Source organism: Oncorhynchus tshawytscha, linkage group LG30 (assembly GCF_018296145.1).
Source record: "Oncorhynchus tshawytscha isolate Ot180627B linkage group LG30, Otsh_v2.0, whole genome shotgun sequence".
In the NCBI taxonomy this organism is placed as follows: domain Eukaryota; kingdom Metazoa; phylum Chordata; class Actinopteri; order Salmoniformes; family Salmonidae; genus Oncorhynchus; species Oncorhynchus tshawytscha.
Genome location: NC_056458.1, coordinates 17,838,840 through 17,857,795, shown reverse-complemented (window position 1 = coordinate 17,857,795; position 18,956 = coordinate 17,838,840). Strand labels below are relative to the sequence as shown.

General features: G+C 42.0%; 1 protein-coding gene across 5 annotated transcripts in view; it reads right to left on the bottom strand.

Moving 5' to 3' along the window:
• Positions 1 to 18,956, bottom strand: part of LOC112228633 (phospholipase D2) — a 35,702-nt gene that overhangs the window by 13,349 nt on the left and 3,397 nt on the right. For 4 of the 5 annotated variants that reach the window (XM_024394111.2, XM_024394108.2, XM_024394109.2 and 1 more), the window contains 18 exons: positions 18,092 to 18,245; positions 17,810 to 17,940; positions 17,524 to 17,666; positions 17,260 to 17,353; positions 16,920 to 16,985; positions 16,775 to 16,833; positions 16,405 to 16,650; positions 14,786 to 14,929; positions 14,598 to 14,681; positions 14,172 to 14,250; positions 13,554 to 13,664; positions 13,108 to 13,317; positions 12,804 to 12,987; positions 12,552 to 12,670; positions 4,471 to 4,587; positions 4,264 to 4,368; positions 3,462 to 3,550; positions 3,103 to 3,216 (listed from right to left, as the gene is read on the bottom strand). In XM_024394111.2, the coding sequence (XP_024249879.1) occupies positions 3,103 to 3,216; positions 3,462 to 3,550; positions 4,264 to 4,368; positions 4,471 to 4,587; positions 12,552 to 12,670; positions 12,804 to 12,987; positions 13,108 to 13,317; positions 13,554 to 13,664; positions 14,172 to 14,250; positions 14,598 to 14,681; positions 14,786 to 14,929; positions 16,405 to 16,650; positions 16,775 to 16,833; positions 16,920 to 16,985; positions 17,260 to 17,353; positions 17,524 to 17,666; positions 17,810 to 17,940; positions 18,092 to 18,233 (2,237 nt within the window). In that variant the 5' untranslated portion in view covers positions 18,234 to 18,245. The remainder of the gene's footprint in view (positions 1 to 3,102; positions 3,217 to 3,461; positions 3,551 to 4,263; positions 4,369 to 4,470; positions 4,588 to 12,551; positions 12,671 to 12,803; positions 12,988 to 13,107; positions 13,318 to 13,553; positions 13,665 to 14,171; positions 14,251 to 14,597; positions 14,682 to 14,785; positions 14,930 to 16,404; positions 16,651 to 16,774; positions 16,834 to 16,919; positions 16,986 to 17,259; positions 17,354 to 17,523; positions 17,667 to 17,809; positions 17,941 to 18,091; positions 18,246 to 18,956) is intronic. The other variant, XM_024394112.2, reaches the window with a different exon arrangement.

The window sequence follows — 18,956 nt, the reverse complement described above, 5'->3', positions numbered from 1 at the left end:
CTACAGCATGGTCAAGCAAGTTAATGTTTCCAACATTTTCGGACCACTAAACAACTATTGATTTATAACCACAGAGAGTTACCGCAAGACGGAAAGAAAACAGGAGCTGCCTCCAATATTCCAGCACAATTTCAACATAATCAAATCACCTCTGCTTAGTCTAATACAGTGACAACTAAAAAAAAAAAAAAAAAAAAAAATTTTGTCCAATCAATGTAAGCTAAATATGATGTGGCTCGTCCATGGTTCGGATTTCTGTGTGCGTGTGAGTTTGTGCAAGTAGAAAAACATGTTGACACCCTACTTGTAGAGAAACGCCAATGGATGATGGCTTCCACTCTTATGTTGAAGAAACGGTCTATCACTCTTTCATATAGTACACACTTTTAGTTTTTGTTGTCCTATCCGGTGATGGGTTCTGACTTCTAAACTTGAAAATATGTAATATCCTTATTCATGTCACTGAGGGAGAGAGGGGAATGAAGAACGGTTACATTCTGTTAGAAAATGTTATTGTTAGACATCAGGGATCTTATGGGGAGGAGTGAGGAATTTGGGGCCGAGGTCAGGTCGGATGAGGTGAGGAAGAACAGATATCAAAGTTCTGTCTAGCAACAGAGGTGTATTGGCTGTTCAGAGGTGTAAGGAGGAGATTCAGGAGGACGGGTTAAATATCAGTGCTTGTTTGAATATGTCTTTGTCTCGTGCAGCTGTATGACACGGTGGGTGAATAAACTTGGTTTGAGATTTACTAATCTTCCATGAGTTTTTACTGTGTTTATTTAGAACCTAACACTGGCAAAAATGCTTGCTTGCTAGCCTAACTTCCATTCATGGTCAATATTAGCTAGTCAACATTAGCCATCTACATCAAGCTACAAATTGAACTTCTATCCTCTCAGGCCAGGGGCACAACAATGTATGAATTAATGGATCAGAATTGCAGTTATAATCATTGGTCAATACGGAGAATTAAGTTAAACTATACGTCCAAATCCCCATCTCCATCCATGGCTAATTTAGGAAAGGGACAATTTTATCTAGCTGGCTAGCCACCGGAGGACAACAACACAACAAGATTCAACAATTCAAGTTTTTCAGTCAATGACATATGCTCAGTGACGCCAAGTCCAAGCTGGCTTCCCTTGACACTTTTTTCGGGAACGCCAGGACCATTCACTTTTTTTTCGGTACGCCAGGACCATTCACTTTTTTTCCAGTACGCCAGGACCATTCACTTTTTTTTCGGTACGCCAGGACCATTCACTTTTTTTCCAGTACGCCAGGACCATTCACTTTTTTTTCGGTACGCCAGGACCATTCACTTTTTTTTCGGTACGCCAGGACCATTCACTTTTTTTCCGGTACGCCAGGACCATTCACTTTTTTTGTCAAAAGGAAGCCAGATACTCACTGGCTTCCCTTGCCTTCAATGCTTTGTGTGGCAACAATGTCATACTCGTTTGGACCAGACAGCATCAGAGAGAGACAGAGGGGCACAGTTTCGCTCGCTTGGATGCTTTCTAGTGAGATACATTCAGCCTCTTGCAAATTGAAGGAAAATTATGAAACACAGAGAATGTTTTTTTTTTTTAGTAATTAAAAAAATTATATTGGTACATTTTGGGGGGGAAGCCTGGCTTGCCTTGGCACCCATGAATACAAGCCATTGCCTACAATACAGTCCTCAAATGCGAATTGCCATAAAATCTGGAGAGAAACATAATGGGGATGTATTCAAATCGGCTTTAAGGAGCTACACATTTGCATGCTGAGCATGTTGTGGTAATATTAGGTAAAACTTAAATATACAATTTTATAAATGTTCTTGAAATGTCGTGCGGACCTCCAAGAGGTAAATGTATATTGTGTGAACAATGGAATATTATGTTAAACTTTAACAAAATAAGCTATGAACATCATAAAACCTGACTTATTTGGACATTTTGGAACATTGTGGGAATGTTCTGTGTAACCTTTGTGAATATCAAAATAATATTCTTGCAACATCCCAGACAACTCACATAACTTAATGAAATGTTCTGGGAACCTTCAAAGAACTTAGACCAGGTGTTCTGTCAACATTAAGGGAATGTCCTGTGCACCCTAAAATAAACATTGTACAATCATCCGCACAACTGGCCAGTTGTTTGTGTTTTGGAAACATATATTTTGGGATGTCCCCACCAGACTGTTCCCACAACCTAATGAAAGAACAGACAAAATGTATTCTGGGAACGTTCTTGCAACATCAGGTGAATGTTTTATACAAGTATTGTACACTGAGTGTACAAAACATTAAGAACACCTTCCTATTATTGAGTTGCACACCTCCCCCCCACCCCACCCCACCCTTGATACACATGGAAAACTGTTGTGTGAAAAACAAAAAACCCAGCAGCGTTGCAGTTCTTGACACAAACTGGTGCGCCTGGCATCTACTACCATATCCCTTTCAAAATGCACTTAAAATCTTTTGTTTTACCCATTCACCCTCTGAATGGCACACGTACACAATCCATGTCTCAATTGTCTCAAGGCTCAAACATTCTTCTTTAATCTGTCTCCTCCCCTTCAATTACACTGATTGAAGTGGATTTAACAAGTGACATCAATAAGGAATCATAGCTTTCACCTGGCCAGTCTATGCCATGGAAAGAGCAGGTGTTCATAATGTTTTGGACACTCAGTGTATAATCTTCAGCACAACTGGACAGTTTTTGTCTAATGAGAACATTTGCCGCAACCTAACGAATGTCACAGAACCAATTTTGTTTGCTGGGAAAACATGACTGGTACATTGTGTTATTACATTACCTGGAAACCTAATGAGAACTTTTAGGGGACTGTTCTGTGGTGGCTGTTACAGATGTTGTGCACAATATTTTAGTGAATGTTAGAACATTCCAAGGATATTTCATGACATTTTTGGGGGGGGAGAATGTTACCATCCTAATATTAGATAAAACCCTAACTACAATTTAATGGGAATCTTAGCTAATGTTCTGGAAATGTTCCCAGTTTTCTGGGTACAGTGTGTGTGTATGTGTGTGTGAACGTGTGTGTGAACGTGCATGAAGGCCCATAAGGGAGGGTTCTGACCTGTAAGTGAAGTGTAGTATAGCTTGGATGGCATTCCCACCTCCCTCACTGATGTCTCCTTCAAACCCAGGCAGCAGGGGCACCACCACAAACACCCTGTATTTCTTCTGCTCACTGAGGAACAATAAGAGAGTTATGGAATGGGGTAGCAGAGGAGAGAGTTATATAGAAAGAAACTATTGGCAACAATGTATTTGTAACATAAAAAATATTGTATCATGATCATTTAACTTTACTTATTGAAACAGATAATCAACAGATAAACATGTATAAACCAGTCCAGTAATATCATGTTATACAGTAAACCAAGCTGTGTGTTGACAGATTAAACTCAGACAGACATGGTGGTAGAACCACACCTGTGTGCACGTAGGATCCTCTTCACAATCGCGTCACCAATGCCATTGTGCACGTTCTTCCCGTCAGCACAGCTGATGAAGAACTGGTTCTGAGAGCAGAGAGGTAGAGAGAGGGACAGATGGAATCTCTGTCAGAGCCGTGCATATATGGCTCTGGTCTCTGTTTGATGCTGTGGGGTGTGATGGGTAGGGAGCTGGACTTGTGACCAGGAAGGGACATTGCTGTTAAAGCATTCAGACTTCAAGCTGCTCACATAGAACAGCAAATAAAACCCACATGACACTGTTAGAGAGACAGGAATAGGCAGGGATAGGGAAATAAAGCAAGGTTGGGAGAAAATACATCTTTCTAACCCTTGTGTCCCATTAATAAAACAACCATTTCCAGTTAAAAGAGATATGGAAACAATGCATATTTATTATTGAACTATTCATCTCATTTGCATATTTAAAAACAAACACCTCATTGGACTATTCATCTCATTTGAAAATCTATGCTTTCAATTGGACTTGATAGCACTAGGATCATGTGGACTGTGGAGGCACATGAGGGTGGTCATTATCTCAACCTTGAGCTGTTGACTTCAGTACAGAGACACAGTCACAAGACTGTGGGGGAGGCCAGGGCACTGTCTGGCGTAACAAAAAAACAACCTTGTCCCCTGGTTGATTTCTACCTGCACCAAGCAAACAGGTAGAGAGGATGGATACGGCATAGAAGTAGTGTGGTTATGAGTCTGGTAAATGAGTGCAATGAAATAATGTGTATGTAATGTACGTAATGTGCTGGTAGCAGAGTTACCTCGATGTAGATGTAGTGTTCGCTGTTCTCGATGGTATGAATGTAGGCATTGAGGATAGAGCTCTCACAAGTGCCAGCTGACCAGCGATCCACAGAGCGCAACACCTGAGAGAAAGAGAGGAGAATAATGAAAATAAATGAACAATTGGTGGTAAAAAGACAGGCATTTCTCTGTGAGCTTGTATGTGTCTGGGTGAGCATGTGTACCTGCACAGAGGCCTTCCCGGAGCCAGGCACAGTGAATGGCAGTGTATCAGCAGTACTGTGAGACTTGGGCAGAAGGCAAGGGAAGAACTTGCCTCGGATGTTCTTGTACTTAAAGATCTGCAGGCAGACAAAGCAAAGACAATAAGAGCCAGATGTCTCTCTCACATAACCCTAGAGGCTCTTTTCGGCTGGCGCAAAGGAGGCGCAAGTGTTAAACGCACGTTAGTTTGCAATTTCGTCATTTAAAAACTCTCGCACTGGCATTTTCCACCACTTACGCCAGGTTCCGCAATTTACCTGTCTAAAATCAGGTGGGAGGGGTGACAATATTTGAGGTGTGTCCTTAAAGACAAGCTAAAAGTCACCATTTCATGCAGCACCAAAGGGAGGTTTTAAGACCCACCAAAAGACAGGTCTTAAAGGTAATGCCGTTGGTAATGGATTTTGAGAGCGGAAGCGCAGCCTATCCAGCCCTGACACAGCCGGTGAATCTCCTATTTAGAAACATCAAACAATTACTGGTTTCCCCCCATTTTGTAGACATAGCCTATCTAAAACTATTTTTTGGGGGGTGGTGGGGAATTTGACTCTAATGATTAACTCTTTTAAAGCCTTATCAACGGTGAATTTAATCTTGCTAATTGACAAAGTTTGGCATGTCCATGGTTCAGACATAATGCAATTTACAGAAGGCCTAGCTAGCCCCTATATCAGTGTGAATCAGTGATGTGCGGTCAGGGGAGGCAGTGCTTACCCTGTGACAATCTAATAAAAAAGCTGTTGTGAAAAGCCAAATAAAAAACAATTCAAATGTTATGTTTTTTTCTCAATGGTTCTGGTGTTTTTTTATGCTCAAAATCAAAATATTTGGCTAAAATGCATCAAAACCTCAGGAACGGAGCCAAGGTACTCATGCCTTTCTTTCCAGCCATTGAAATCCATTGAAATCCTTGACCCACACGGCCTTTCCTGACTCCAGTCACTGGTAATTGACAAAACAATCTGTGTAAAAAAGGCCCTTCCAGCAAATCAGCGAGTTTGAATGGACATAGACTCTGTCTCCACCCACTCTAGTTTAGAGTGTTTTTAGTCGTCAACAAAATATGTAAATTTGGCTGGAGACCGAGTTTACAGTGTTTTTTTTAGTGTTGTGCGTGCATCTGCAATTAAAATCACAAGTCATTTGGATTACCACACATAAAGAAATACCTTCAATGGAAGCACCTGTGTCCGCGTGTGTGTGGTGGTGACAATTAAGACAGTAATGGGCCTCAACATCATGTTCTACCCGGAAAGCACTATAGTGGGCAGAACCAAAAAAACTATCAGCATTAATTACCAGCAGGCGAGGGCATTCACAGCAGACTGCTCAGACGAGCTCCGGCTAGCCATTTTTTTTTTACAACCTGACAAATAGACACTACCATACTGCATCATTGCGCCTCAAACTATTTTCCAAGTTGGAGTAATGTAACGGCTGTTTGGAGGGTTCGAGGAGTGGAAAGTCAACTATAATAAAAGTTAAGACCAGACAGAGGCAACATACAGCAAACAATATTTGACTTTATTCATGACAGGCAAGGCAACCACCATCTCCCCAACTGCTAGCTGTGTATGACTTTTTGTGTCAGTGTGGAAATGGAATCGAAGGAGGCCTCCCCCACGGCCGTGGGCCTGGTGTGTGCGTTTAAAATAAAATAACGGACATGGGGTTCTGCTGTGACTTCTACAACACTGTCACGAGAGGTTCACCAGACGAACGGACTTTACAAGTAAACATAGGCCTTAATGCATTTTCCCTTGAGGGTTAGGCTACTGTTGAATCATGAGAATAAATCAAATGCATCCAAAGGGATGTTGTATATCAAGCTAGAATTACCTTTCAGTCATTTTGATTGTTCATATATAATAAAGGTTCTAACACTTCTATATGTGTGTGTATTTGCGAGCGCGGCACATTGGAAGATTTGTAAATCCATTGTGAAAGGCCATGGAGTTTGCTTTGCGAGTTATTCCGGTGAAATCTGTCCATATTGTTATTTTAATGCCACCTATCAGTTGTAACTGTGGATGCTACATGGCTGAGTTGAGCAGTTTGTAATTTTGTCAGATTATATGAAATATGCCATCAACGGAGGCTGTCACTTGTGTATCTTGGCTACATTGGTATTTACATTTGGTGAAAATTGTTTGCCAGTTTCGGTTAATAGCATATGTCACTCTGGTTGTTGGAGCTATTTGTTGTATAGTGAACATGGGCTTCATCAAGGTTTATTTGTGAGTAAATCTGGCTTTGATCATTAACAGTGCTCACCCAGCCACCGACCTCACTGCCCGTCACTGGTTCAAAGTGCTATATTTAACAAAATATTTCCATATTGAAGCCATGCAATTGACCCTTTGCTAAGCCCTGCCCCATAATTTTGGGCAACCAATCTCAGTGCTTGAATGGATAGCAACTGTCGTTGAGTCCGACATCTCAGACAAGCTCGCGTTTAAAACGACCATCATGCTTGATTGAGCGAGCTGTTTGTCTTGTAGTAATGTGGTACCTGCCTGTATTTCCATAAACCTTTATTTTAGCAATGCATGACATTGAGAAAAATATTTCATAACATGTTTTTTTGGTCAATAGGTGCCCAACATAACAAGTGGTGGTGTCACAGTCACTCATATATAGAGGTCTATAGAGCCTGTCTCGATTCCTGAATTCTGTAACCGTCAGTTTACCTGTGTAATATTGACATAAGCTCAAATACATGTTTTGCAAACATGGTCCTGTTTTATTGGCTGCTTTTCTTTCACTCTGCGGTCCAACTCATCCCAAACTCAATTGGGATGAGTTCATGTGATTGTGGAGGCCAGGTCATCTAATGCAGCACTCCATCACTCTCCTTCTTGGTCAAATAGTCCATACACAGCCTGGAGGTGTGTTGGGTCATTGTCCTGTTGAAAACAAATGATAGTGAGACTAAGCGCATACCAGATGGGATGGCGTATTGCTGCAGAATGCTGTGGTAGCCATGCTGGTTAAGTGTGCCTTGAATTCTAAATAAAATCACTGACAGTGTCACCAACAAAGCACCACCACACCATCACACCTCCTTCATGCTTCACGGTGGGAACCACACATGTGGAGATCATCCGTTCACCTACTCTGTGTTTCACAAAGACACAGCGGTTGGAACCAAAATCTCAAATGTGGACTCATCAGACCAAAGGACAGATTTCCACCGGTCTAATGTCCATTGCACGTGTTTCTTGGCCCAAGCAAGTCTCTTCTTATTGGTGTCCTTTAGTAGTGTTTTCTTTGCAGCAATTCGAACATGAAGGCCTGATTTCACGCAGTCTCCTCTGAACAGTTGATGTTGAGATGTGTCTGTTACTTGAACTCTGTGAAGCATTTAGTTGGGCTGCAATTTCTGAAGCTGGTAACTCTAATGACCTTATCCTCTGCAGCAGAGATAACTCTGGGTCTTCCTTTCCTGTGGCGGTTCTCATGAGAGCCAGTTTCATAATAGCGTTTCATTTTCCAGATTGACTGACCTTCATGTCATAAAGTAATGATGGACTGTCGTTTCTCTTTGCTTATTTGAGCTGTTCTTGCCATAATATGGACATGGTCTTTTACCAAATATGGCCATCTTCTGTATACCACCCCTACCTTGTCACAACACAACTGATTGGCTCAAATGCATTAAGAAGGAAAGAAATTCCACAAAATAAACTTAACAAGGCACACCTGATATTTGAAATGCATTCCAGGTAACTACCTCATTCCAGGTAACTACCCTAACTACCACACATACACACACACACACACACACACACAATTTTAATAGCAGGATACTGTAAAGTTCATTATTCCTCTGAAGAGTATGAATTAGGCTGTTTGAGAAGATTTGAATCCTAAGCAACCTGCATACTGTACACATCGTTTGAAGTAGAATGTATAGACCAACATAGCTACTGTAGTAGGTCAAAGGGAAGTGCTGGAAAACCTTGGTAGAGCATGGGTGGAGTAGGTATTGTGTTGCTCATGTGAATTTCCTTTCTTTTTCAGCTTCAGGCCAATGCCTACATCTCCTTTAACTTAATCTGTTTTTAATTCCAATTGTTTTTACATCGGAAGGTGATTTTCTGTTAGAGGTGCACTTTGTAGAAATTGCGCCGCCCTTTCCCGGTTGCTAAAATTCTAATAGTTTGCCTAATTTCAGTTTGTGACAAAACAAGAAAGTATAGTATAGAGAATCATTGTATTATCTAAACTGCTGTGAAAATAAAAAGGTTTTCAGCTGTTTGAAGCTGGTGTGCAAACCCGAAAGTAAGACGCAAAAAAACAAAATGGGAAGCATAGAAATAGCGCACATAGAACATATCTACCGCTTCTTAGACTTACTTTTAATGAGAATAACAGATCTAAAACTAACTTTTATTACATATTGCAGCTTTAAAAAGGTGCATTATACAACATTTCAACAACATGTGAAGAAAGGAAATGAGCTATTTTAACCTTTAAATTTGGCCAAAAGTTATTGGCCTTAATGGCACAGGTGGTTTGCTTGCATACCTGCAAGGGTGGCTGATTTAAACCCTGGTCTGCTGCCCTCTAATAGCTCAAATCATTTATGTTTAGAATTTACCATGGACAGTCAAAAGTAATTGTCTGCAGTTTTCAGAAGATGAATAGCTCAATTGACTGTGACAGTCTTACATTGTAAAATGACTCAATGCCCATTGAAAGCACAGTAAAGGAAAACGGTTTTAAGTAATTGACTTTTGTAGGTTGTATAACTCAGCCATTGAGACTAAACAAAGATATTCCCATGTACACTTAGAGCTGCGTCAGTAGGTTGACTGGTGAGCTTAATGTGGCTCATTTGATCATCAGATTCTAAACACTGATGTTTAGAGTCCCACAATACGAGTGAAAACACTAATATTTGATGTAAACTCTACACGGTTGTGTTCTGTGAGTGTCACTGAGTAGGTGGATACTCCATTACGTGAGTGCAACATCCATAGGGTTAGGCTGTACAGTGCATATACAGTTGAAGTCGGAAGTTTACATACACCATAGCCAAATACATTTAAACTCAGGTTTTCACAATTCCTGACATTTAATACTAGTAAATATTCCCTGTCTTCGGTCAGTTAGGATCACCACTTTATTTTAAGAATGTGAAATGTCAGAATAATAGTAGAGAGAAGTATTTATTTCAGCTTTTATTTCTTTCATCACACCCAGTGGGTCAGAAGTTTACATACACTCAATTTGTATATGGTAGCATTGCCTTTAAATGGTTTAACCTGGGACAAACGTTTCAGGTAGCCTTCCACAAGCTTCCCACAATAAGTTGGGTGAATTTTGGCCCATTCTTCTTGACAGAGCTGGTGTAACTGAGTCAGGTTTGGAGGCATCCTTGCTCGCACACACTTTCAGTTCTGCCCACAAATGTTCTATAGGATGAGGTCAGGGCTTTGTGATGGCCACTCCAATACCTTGACTTTGTTGTCCTTAAGCCATTTTCCTCAACTTTGGAAGTATGCTTGGGGTCATTGTCCATTTGGAAGACTCATTTGCAACCAAGCTTCAACTTCCTGACTGATGTCTTGAGATGTTGCTTCAATATATCCACATAATTTTCATTCCTCACGATGCCATCTATTTTGTGAAGTGCACCAGTCCTTCCTGCAGCAAAGCACCCCCACAACATGATGCTGCCATTCCCGTGCTTCACGGTTGGGATGATGTTCTTCGGCTTACAAGCCTCCCCCTTTTCCCTCCAAACATAACAATGGTCATTATGGCCAAACAGTTTTCATCAGACCAGAGGACATTTCAGATGTCATTACAGATGAACATGGTACCTTCAGGCATTTGGAAATTGCAACCAAGGATGAACCAGACTTGTGGAGGTCTACAATTTTTTTCTGAGGTCTTGGATGATTTATTATGATTTTCCCATGATGTCAAGCAAAGAGGCACTGAGTTTGAAGGTAGGTCTTGAAATACATCCACAGGTACACCTCCAATTGACTCAAATTATGTCAATTAGCCCATCAGAAGCTTCTAAGCCATGACATACTTTTCTGGAATTTTCTGGAATTTTCCAAGCTGTTTAAAGGCACAGTCAACGTGTGTATGTAAACTTCTGACCCACTGGAATTGTGACACAATGAATTATAATTGAAATAATCTGCCTGTAAACAATTGTTGGAAAAAATACTTAGGCCATCTACTTTGTGCATGACACAACTGACTTGCCAAAACTATAGTTTGTTAACAAGAAATTTGTGGAGTGGTTCTAAAACGAGTTTTAATGACTCCAACCTAAGTGTATGTAAACTTCCGACTTCAACTGTAAGTATGCTCCCAAAGCAATTCTAAAGTCTAATACATCCAGTGCAATTTCAACTGATTTGAATGATTGTCTTCTGTTGTATTTATATAACATTCCGTTATTGTTTAGCATTAACTAGTCGAAATATGGCATGATTACACTACTTGTATCCGTTTAAATTCACTTTCAATAGTTGTTTTTTATTTTGAATGCAACCCGCAAATTCATCTATTGTGGCTAGCTTCACACAGTAGAGATGCTGGACATGGGCTAGTCCAGCATCCAAATCAGATCTGCATATACAATCAAGATGGTCAAATGGCAGAGTTGTTCGTTTGGCACTGTTGATCAGCACAGATTTGGATAAAATGTTAAGAAGAAAGGAGAAGGTGGGTATTGGAATCTATTCTAGAAATTCGAAACTGGTGAGTTTTTCTGATGCTAGTAAGCATCCATTTGCACAATGGAGTGCCCAACCGCACTGTATACATGTGCATTTGTTTCAGTGAAATATGGCTAGCTTTTACCATAGCTTGGACTATGGATTAGCTAGCCAGCTAGTGTTGCAAAAGACCATTGTTTGCATTCTAAGGTAACAGCGTGACCATTTGCCCAAAATTTGGTCACGTTAGCAAAGACAGTACAGTATGAAGATAGGCTAAAACTGCTTCTTCAATAGAAATCCCCGATCACACTTATAGGCGACGTCATGGCGAAGTTTTCTAGCTATGCTCATGCGTAGAAACACATCATCGGGTCTAGCGCCGAAATGCGCATTTGCAGGCGTGAAATCGAAGGCACCCGTACAAAAAAAGATTGCAGTAAGAGTGCAGTATAACTGCAGAATGCCGCAACTACTGCGTCCAAATAACAGTTTTTTTTTTACTGCAGTAATGTTGCAATCCAAAATACCACAGTCGAATGCATTTTACTGCAGTTTCAAAACTGCAATCTTTTTTGTAAGGGCACTCCTTCGATAAAGTTGTTTTTGACAAATTAAAACATGTCAGTTTGTCCCTTTCACGAGATTGGTGTAATAAAATGTTCAACTACTGGAATCTCAGTTGTGCCTTTAGATTTCGAGAAAATAAACTGCTAAGGAAGAATATTTCACTTCTCTCATTGACTTCTCAGTGGTCTAAGGCACTGCATCTCACAGGCGTCAATACAGACCCTGGTTCAATTCCAGGCTGAATCACAACTGGCCGTGATTGAGAGTCCAATAGGGTGGCGCACAATTGGCCCAGCATCGTCCGGGTTAGGGGAGGGTTTGGCCGGGATGTCCTTGTCCCATCGTGCTCTATCGACTCCTTGTGGTGGGTCGGGCACATGCACGCTGACTTCGGTCACCAGTTGTACGTTGTTTCCTCCGACACATTGGTGTGGTTGGCATCTGGGTTTAGTGAGCAGTGCAGCTTGGCAAAGTTGTGTTTTGGAGGATGCATGGCTCTCAACCTTTGCCTCTCCCGAGTCTTTACGGCAATTGCAGCGATGGGACAATTGGATATCACAAGAATTGTGTGTGTGGTGGTGGGGGGACGGGACTGTTTTTGCTTTGTCATTATGGGGTATTGTGTGTAGATTGATGAGGGGGGAAACAATTGAATCCATTTTAGAATAAGGCTGTAACATAACAAAATGTGGAAAAAGGTCAAGGGGTCTGAATACTTTCTGAATGCACATCAAAGTAAAGTCATGAAAGAAAGATCCTTAGGAACCTCTTATTTGGGTTCTGACCTTGGCAAAGTTCCAGCGCTGGATGAAGTGGCGGGCCACATCCCTGGCAGCTTTGCCGTGGAGTGCAGCAGACAAGTCACGCCACGGCATACGTGGCACCTCAGTGCGGTCAATGTTGTCTGGGGAACAAAGGACTTTACATTTAAGAATGAGCCCTCTTGGGTGTGTTGTGTATGCATGTACGTGTGTGTTAGTGAGTGCGGGAGTAATAGGGGGGGTTATGAATTGAGCTATCGTGTGTGCATACTGTACCTTCGAATGGGCGGTCCAGTTGGACCCAGTCCTTCCTGATGAAGTTGCTGTAGTCCTTGCCAAGCCACAACTGGGTGTTGTTCTTCAGGTCCACATGGTTGACCTCCTTGACCTCCTCTGGCTCTGTAGGCTTTGGATCCTGGGCCAAGTCTGAACCATCCACCTGGTCACCCGAATCAGCTGCCTAGGGGGCAGAGTGGTAATGAAGTCACCGCTCAACACCAGGTAACACTGAACTATGGATTACCAGAACAGAACAACACAAGAGAAAGATCTTCATCTTGACTGTCTTGAGGTGTCTCACTTCTGGCTCAGCCAGTGGAGCCTTTGGTTCTTCTTCAGAGATATGATTGGTTGTCTCCGTATCAGTCAACCGGTACTGACTGTCGTCCCACCTCCCAAAGGCCAGGTCCAAGCCTCCCACAAAAGCCACTGATTGGTCAATGGCCACCATCTTCTCATGATGGGCCCACAGAAACACCACCGCGGACATGTGGTTGGGGTGTCGCATCACCTGTTGGGAAGATGTTAGGGAAGCTAAAGACACAAATATAATAAAGTTTTGAATTTAAATTAAAATACCCAGATTAACATAACATAGTAATGAAAGCATGAGGATGTGTATGATTCCTCTGTTTAGTGTGACACTGTGCTACAATGTTATGACTAAGAGCCAGCTATGTGGATTGGTTTTTCAGGTGTAAAGCACCACCTGACTGCAGAGCAAAGATTGGAGCGTCTCAGACAGACCTTGATGTTGGGGTGCATGTCCATCAGTGTCCTCTTGCTGTGGCCACTGTTGATGCCCAGGGCCATTTCCACCTCCTTGTACAGGAGCACACATACTTTGACACCTTGTTCCTGCACAGAGAAAAGAAAGGATGGATATAAACAGAAGGTAGTCTGGCTGATACCAAAGTCCTTCTGACTTCAGAGTCTGGAAAGGCTGTTTTGATGTTGTCGGCACGATGCGTTGATAATGAAGGGGGCTGTGCTGTTACTGGTTGGGTCTCCTCAGTGTCTTTCTCACTCAAACGCCCACAGACACAGCCACACACATCCCCAGAGTGCCACCCCCTTCCATTACAACTGTTTGATTTTCAAACCAAACAATCTCAACCCCCCAGGAAAAAATTATATTCCAGAGAACCAACCAATCAAGATTTCATTAACAGGCAGCCTCCTTTTCAGACCAGTGGGTCACAGCTGTGTGGTCATGAGGTACGCTTTTGCCAGGCTACACAGAAGGTGGAAAGGATGAGGAAAGGAGGGATTAACCTTCAGTGCATTCAGAGGAGAGGAGGGAGGAGAGGTAAAAGGGAGACTAGAAACATGTTGATAGGCGAAAGTTGGGAAGTAGATTCGTACTGCTTTGCGTTTGAGGATCTGGTCCAGGCGCCAGTATGTGTCTGTAGCTGGCCTCTTCAGGAAAACCTCTGGGCTGAGCCTGGGAGGGAGGGAGGGAAAGACATTCACCATGCAATGTTAACCATGTACATATTTACACTGTGTCCTGCTATTTACAGACTAATTCGAAACAAACCTAATACATGTTGGAAACAGTGATCTCCGTTGATATTGAGATCAAATACTTGTTTTGTTGGCTGTATGCTCTTATTTAGCTCACGGCAGAGCCATTTTCTGGATAACCACTCTCTATAATTATGGAGAGCACTGTGCTTATTACATCAGTACAAGTCTTGGAACACACAGTAGGCTTACTAGCCATAGAGATATACTGTATAATAATAGAATGTTCAAATATATTTATATGGTGCTAGCTCTGCTCCTCACCACCAGTCTGTGATGAAGATCTCCTCCTTGGCCTGCTCCAGAGCATCAGCCAGGTCTGCAAAGTAGCCACTTCCATTTACATACCTTTAATATGACCAATTCATAAACAGAGACATTACATTCAAGTTAAGGATGTATACAGCATGTACACATACCACATTATCATCTAATTGGAAGCAACATCTGACCATTTGGTGAGTGTGTTCTCCCGTGGCGGGGCAAAGCCCCCAAAGCGTTGGACCTGGAGGAATTCACAGGGCTCAGCCAGCCTATTGATCTCATGGCTCCACCAGTGAGCCTGTCTGTAGCTGTTACATTTGATGACCAGATTCCTACACACAGAAAAAAACACTCATGTAAGAACACAATAGGGATGGGCACGGTTATTCGAATATCCGAACAGATGTTATTATTCGATTACTTGGGAGAGTAATCATTTTTTATAAAAAGGCTTTGTCTATTATTATTTTTTAAGGCTTTGTCCAAAATTAAATGATCTGATATTGCGAAATCTTTTTTTAAATTTAACCTTTATTTAACTAGGCAAGTCAGTTAAGAACAAATTCTTATTCTACAATGACGGCCTCTCCCAGCCAAACCCTCCCCTAACCCAGACGACGCTGGGCCAATTGTGCGCCGTCCTATGGGACTCCGGATCACGGCCGGTTGTGATACAGCTCGGGATCGAACCAGGGTCTAGTGACATCACTAGTACTGAGATGCAGTGCCTTAGACAGCTGCACCACTCGGCAGCCTACAAGAATAGACCATTACAGCCAAAATGGTAATAAAACATCAGTTTTATGAGTGTGCCGCATAAAAAAGACAAACCGGTAGCTTACACACGTTTCACACTGGTTTTAATGTCTATGGTTTCACACATCTAGCTTATTGTTATTGTCAGTCAAACAAAGCGGAGCTACATTCAGAGGCTTCAAGTGTAGCAAGTGAAGTGGGCGATTTCTAACCAATGCAAAATGGAATGAAACTTATGGAAATAAAAAGGCTAACTGAAAAGGAGTAGGCTATAATGATGAACCAACAGGTAGGCTGTGGTTTCATATGAATGGAGTTGTTGTAGACAGTGGATGGGGAGTGCAGCAAAATAGCCTCTATTAGCTTTGCTACTTTAGCTAGCTAGCTGGCTAACCTATCTGGCTGCAGTAGCTAGCTATTTCACAACAATTTGATGTAGTCAAGACAGGCCATACCAGACGGTCTGATAGATAGTTTGTCAACTAGTCGGTTTGGCTATTTTCCCTCTCTCCCTCCGTGCACAGCGCACCAACTCTCTCTCTCGAGTCTCCATTACAGTAAAACATTTATCATAATTATTTAAAAACATGTATTTCGACTATCCGGATATCCGAAAAAATATCATGGCATTATTTGAATAATGAAATAATTTCAAATGCCCATCCTGAGAATACACATACACGAGTTTACACAGCGAGACAATACTTGCCCGCACAAATACACAAACAGCTAGGAATTGACTCATAAATACACAAACAGCTAGGAATTGCACAAATACACAAACAGCTAGGAATTGACTCATAAATACACAAACAGCTAGGAATTGACTCATAAATACACAAACAGCTAGGAATTGACTCATAAATACACAAACAGCTAGGAATTGACTCACAAATACACAAACAGCTAGGAATTGACTCACAAATACACAAACAGCTAGGAATTGACTCATAAATAAGAAAAACAGTTAGGAATACAAGTGTCTATTTGAGGGTACACTTTTGAGTGTCTGTCGAAAAGTAATCATATTTTGGATTCCACTATGAATTACCTGGTGAAGTTCTGAAAGCAAACCCCATACTTGGTGTCAGTATATGCACGACCCACTTGAACTTTGAACTCCGGGTCAAAGACCAGTACGAAGCAGACGACCCCATTTTCCCGGTTCATATAGAGCAGGAAGGAGTCCTTGACCACCAGCCAGCGCTTTGACCAGCGAAAGCAGAACTGGTGATGACCAATACAGTTCAACCCCTGGATACGGTGACCTCCTGACCTTTTGAAGATGGAACCCTCCCTGAAACACAATGACATCACTCACACAGACATAGAATCAGTCACATTAAAATATACTGAATAACACTGTCTCTCTTTTTCATATAACATCACACACACTCTCATAGACTATTAATAGTGCTTACAGGCCTTTGGGTCCAAGCTCACTGACAAAGGAGAGAGCACTGACATCAAGGAATTCCAGCTGGAATCAGAACAAGATAGGATGTGCTATCATCACTGTCTGACAATGAATGGTAATTGATGTATGTGTGTGCCATCTTAACTCACCATGCCGTGATAGTTCTTACAAAAGGAATTCTCCAGAAGGCCGTTTAGGTATTCCTCAAGGTATTTCTAGAACAGAGAGATCAGAAATCAGAACTGACTGGACCTACATGATCAAATGTCAACAAATCAAATGGTCAGATAGACAGAAGAACCCCTGATAATGATTTTAAAAACTCACAAGATTGATCCCTCGTTTTTTGTGTGGAGGAAATTATCTACAACTATGTAGATGTAAGACTGAGAGATGTGTGGCTCTCTGTCTGCATGTGTACCATGGCGTTTATCAGTGTCTGTCTTTTTGTATACAGTATGTGTGGTTCCATGGTTGTAAGAGTGATACCGGTTTGCTGGAAGTTCGTCTCATCCTCTCGGTCCCGTGTAGACTTGGCATCTCCTCTGTCATAGCCCTCAGTTGTGCTCTCTGGGCTGCAAATCTAAAAATAAACATTTTAATATTCTAAACGTTTTACTGCTTAAACTCGTACCAAAATCACAACAGGCCTTCACTCTGATTTGAAGTGCATCCCCTCTAAACAAATTATTCTCAGCACAGATAATGGGTTGATTTGCATGTCTGAGCTCCGATTGGTGCTCTGAGTCAGACCTTCCCAGAGGCAGGAAGTGGGCCATCATCTTGTGCTTGTAGAGGTCACGGTGCAGCTCCTGGAAGTGCTTGTACTTCCTTTTAACCGTCCAGGTGAACTTGCCATGGGTCAGCTTCACAGTGTACAGAGTGCACACACGGACCTGGAAGAGAAAACATGCCATTGACTTGTGTAGCCTACACATAATGTAAACATGTGCTCATGTGGAAAGGTACAGGTGTGCATATAATATACAGACACATGAATAAACACTATGTACACACACACACACACACACACACACACCTTGGAGCGCGTAGTGTATCTCTCGGTGCTGTCCACTCTGCAGATGACTGGAGTCCCAGGCAGTAACACAGGCACACCTGCCTCCTTCACATCAAGCAGATGATGGACCACCAGGAAGGGACGACTTTCCTCTGTGGGGAGATCAGATGACACAGGCAATCTATTACAGAATAATTCAATACCACTACTGAAGTCTTATCAGTCTAATGTGATGTAAAGGTATTTGGATGGAGGGAATAAAACATTATAGGCTACATCAACAACTAGGGTCTGTGTCCTCACCTCCTTCCCTCATGAGGCCATCCAGCTCTTCCTTGCTCAGCTCACAGTCGTCCGTGATGAAGTGCTTTGTCTTTTGGGCCACCGCCGCTCCCCCATCTGGACATGGAGGGGTATTGCAGCATGCTGGTGCTGGACTGGCCATTGTGCTCTATCCCTTTCATCACAAAGAAAAATTCCACTAAATATGAATCACATTCCATCACCATAATCTTTCAAACATCTCACTATAGTATCCAGAAAAAAACTTTAATCTAGCTGAATTTACTGTATTACATAGAAAATACTTGACAATAGTGGAACTGTACAATGAAATGACAGCCATTCAGACTAATTGCAGGCCTGTGTCAATAAGGCCGAGAATTTTTTCAGACACGTTATCTATGAAGTACATTACATTAAAGGCCACCTAACACAGATGACTATAAATAGTGGGGAGAACTGATCTATGAACTAGGAGAGACTGGGGCTTCACGTGTCTAAATATAATCCTGGGACCTCTCAAGTGCCTCAGACACTGCAGTGAACCAGATAACACCGATCACACACCACCACACCATCTGAAGAGGAACAAATGACATGATAACAGCATCAAAAAGTACAATCGTGTGTTGGTGGTGTATACCTGGTTTTATCATCAGCGGTGTGACACATAAGAAGTCTTGGAGGGAGCACACACAATGAGAGAGAAGGGTCTGTGCAAATGCGTGTGGGAAGAGGGATCTGATTGGATGAGTAGATTTTGTTTCCAGGGCAACCAAGTCCAAGGTGAAACAAAATCGAGAGAGAGAGCGATGCATTGACAAAATGTGCATCACTGTCTCCACGTCTCTTACTATGCAGAGTATCAGCCTAGCTCTGACAGTGG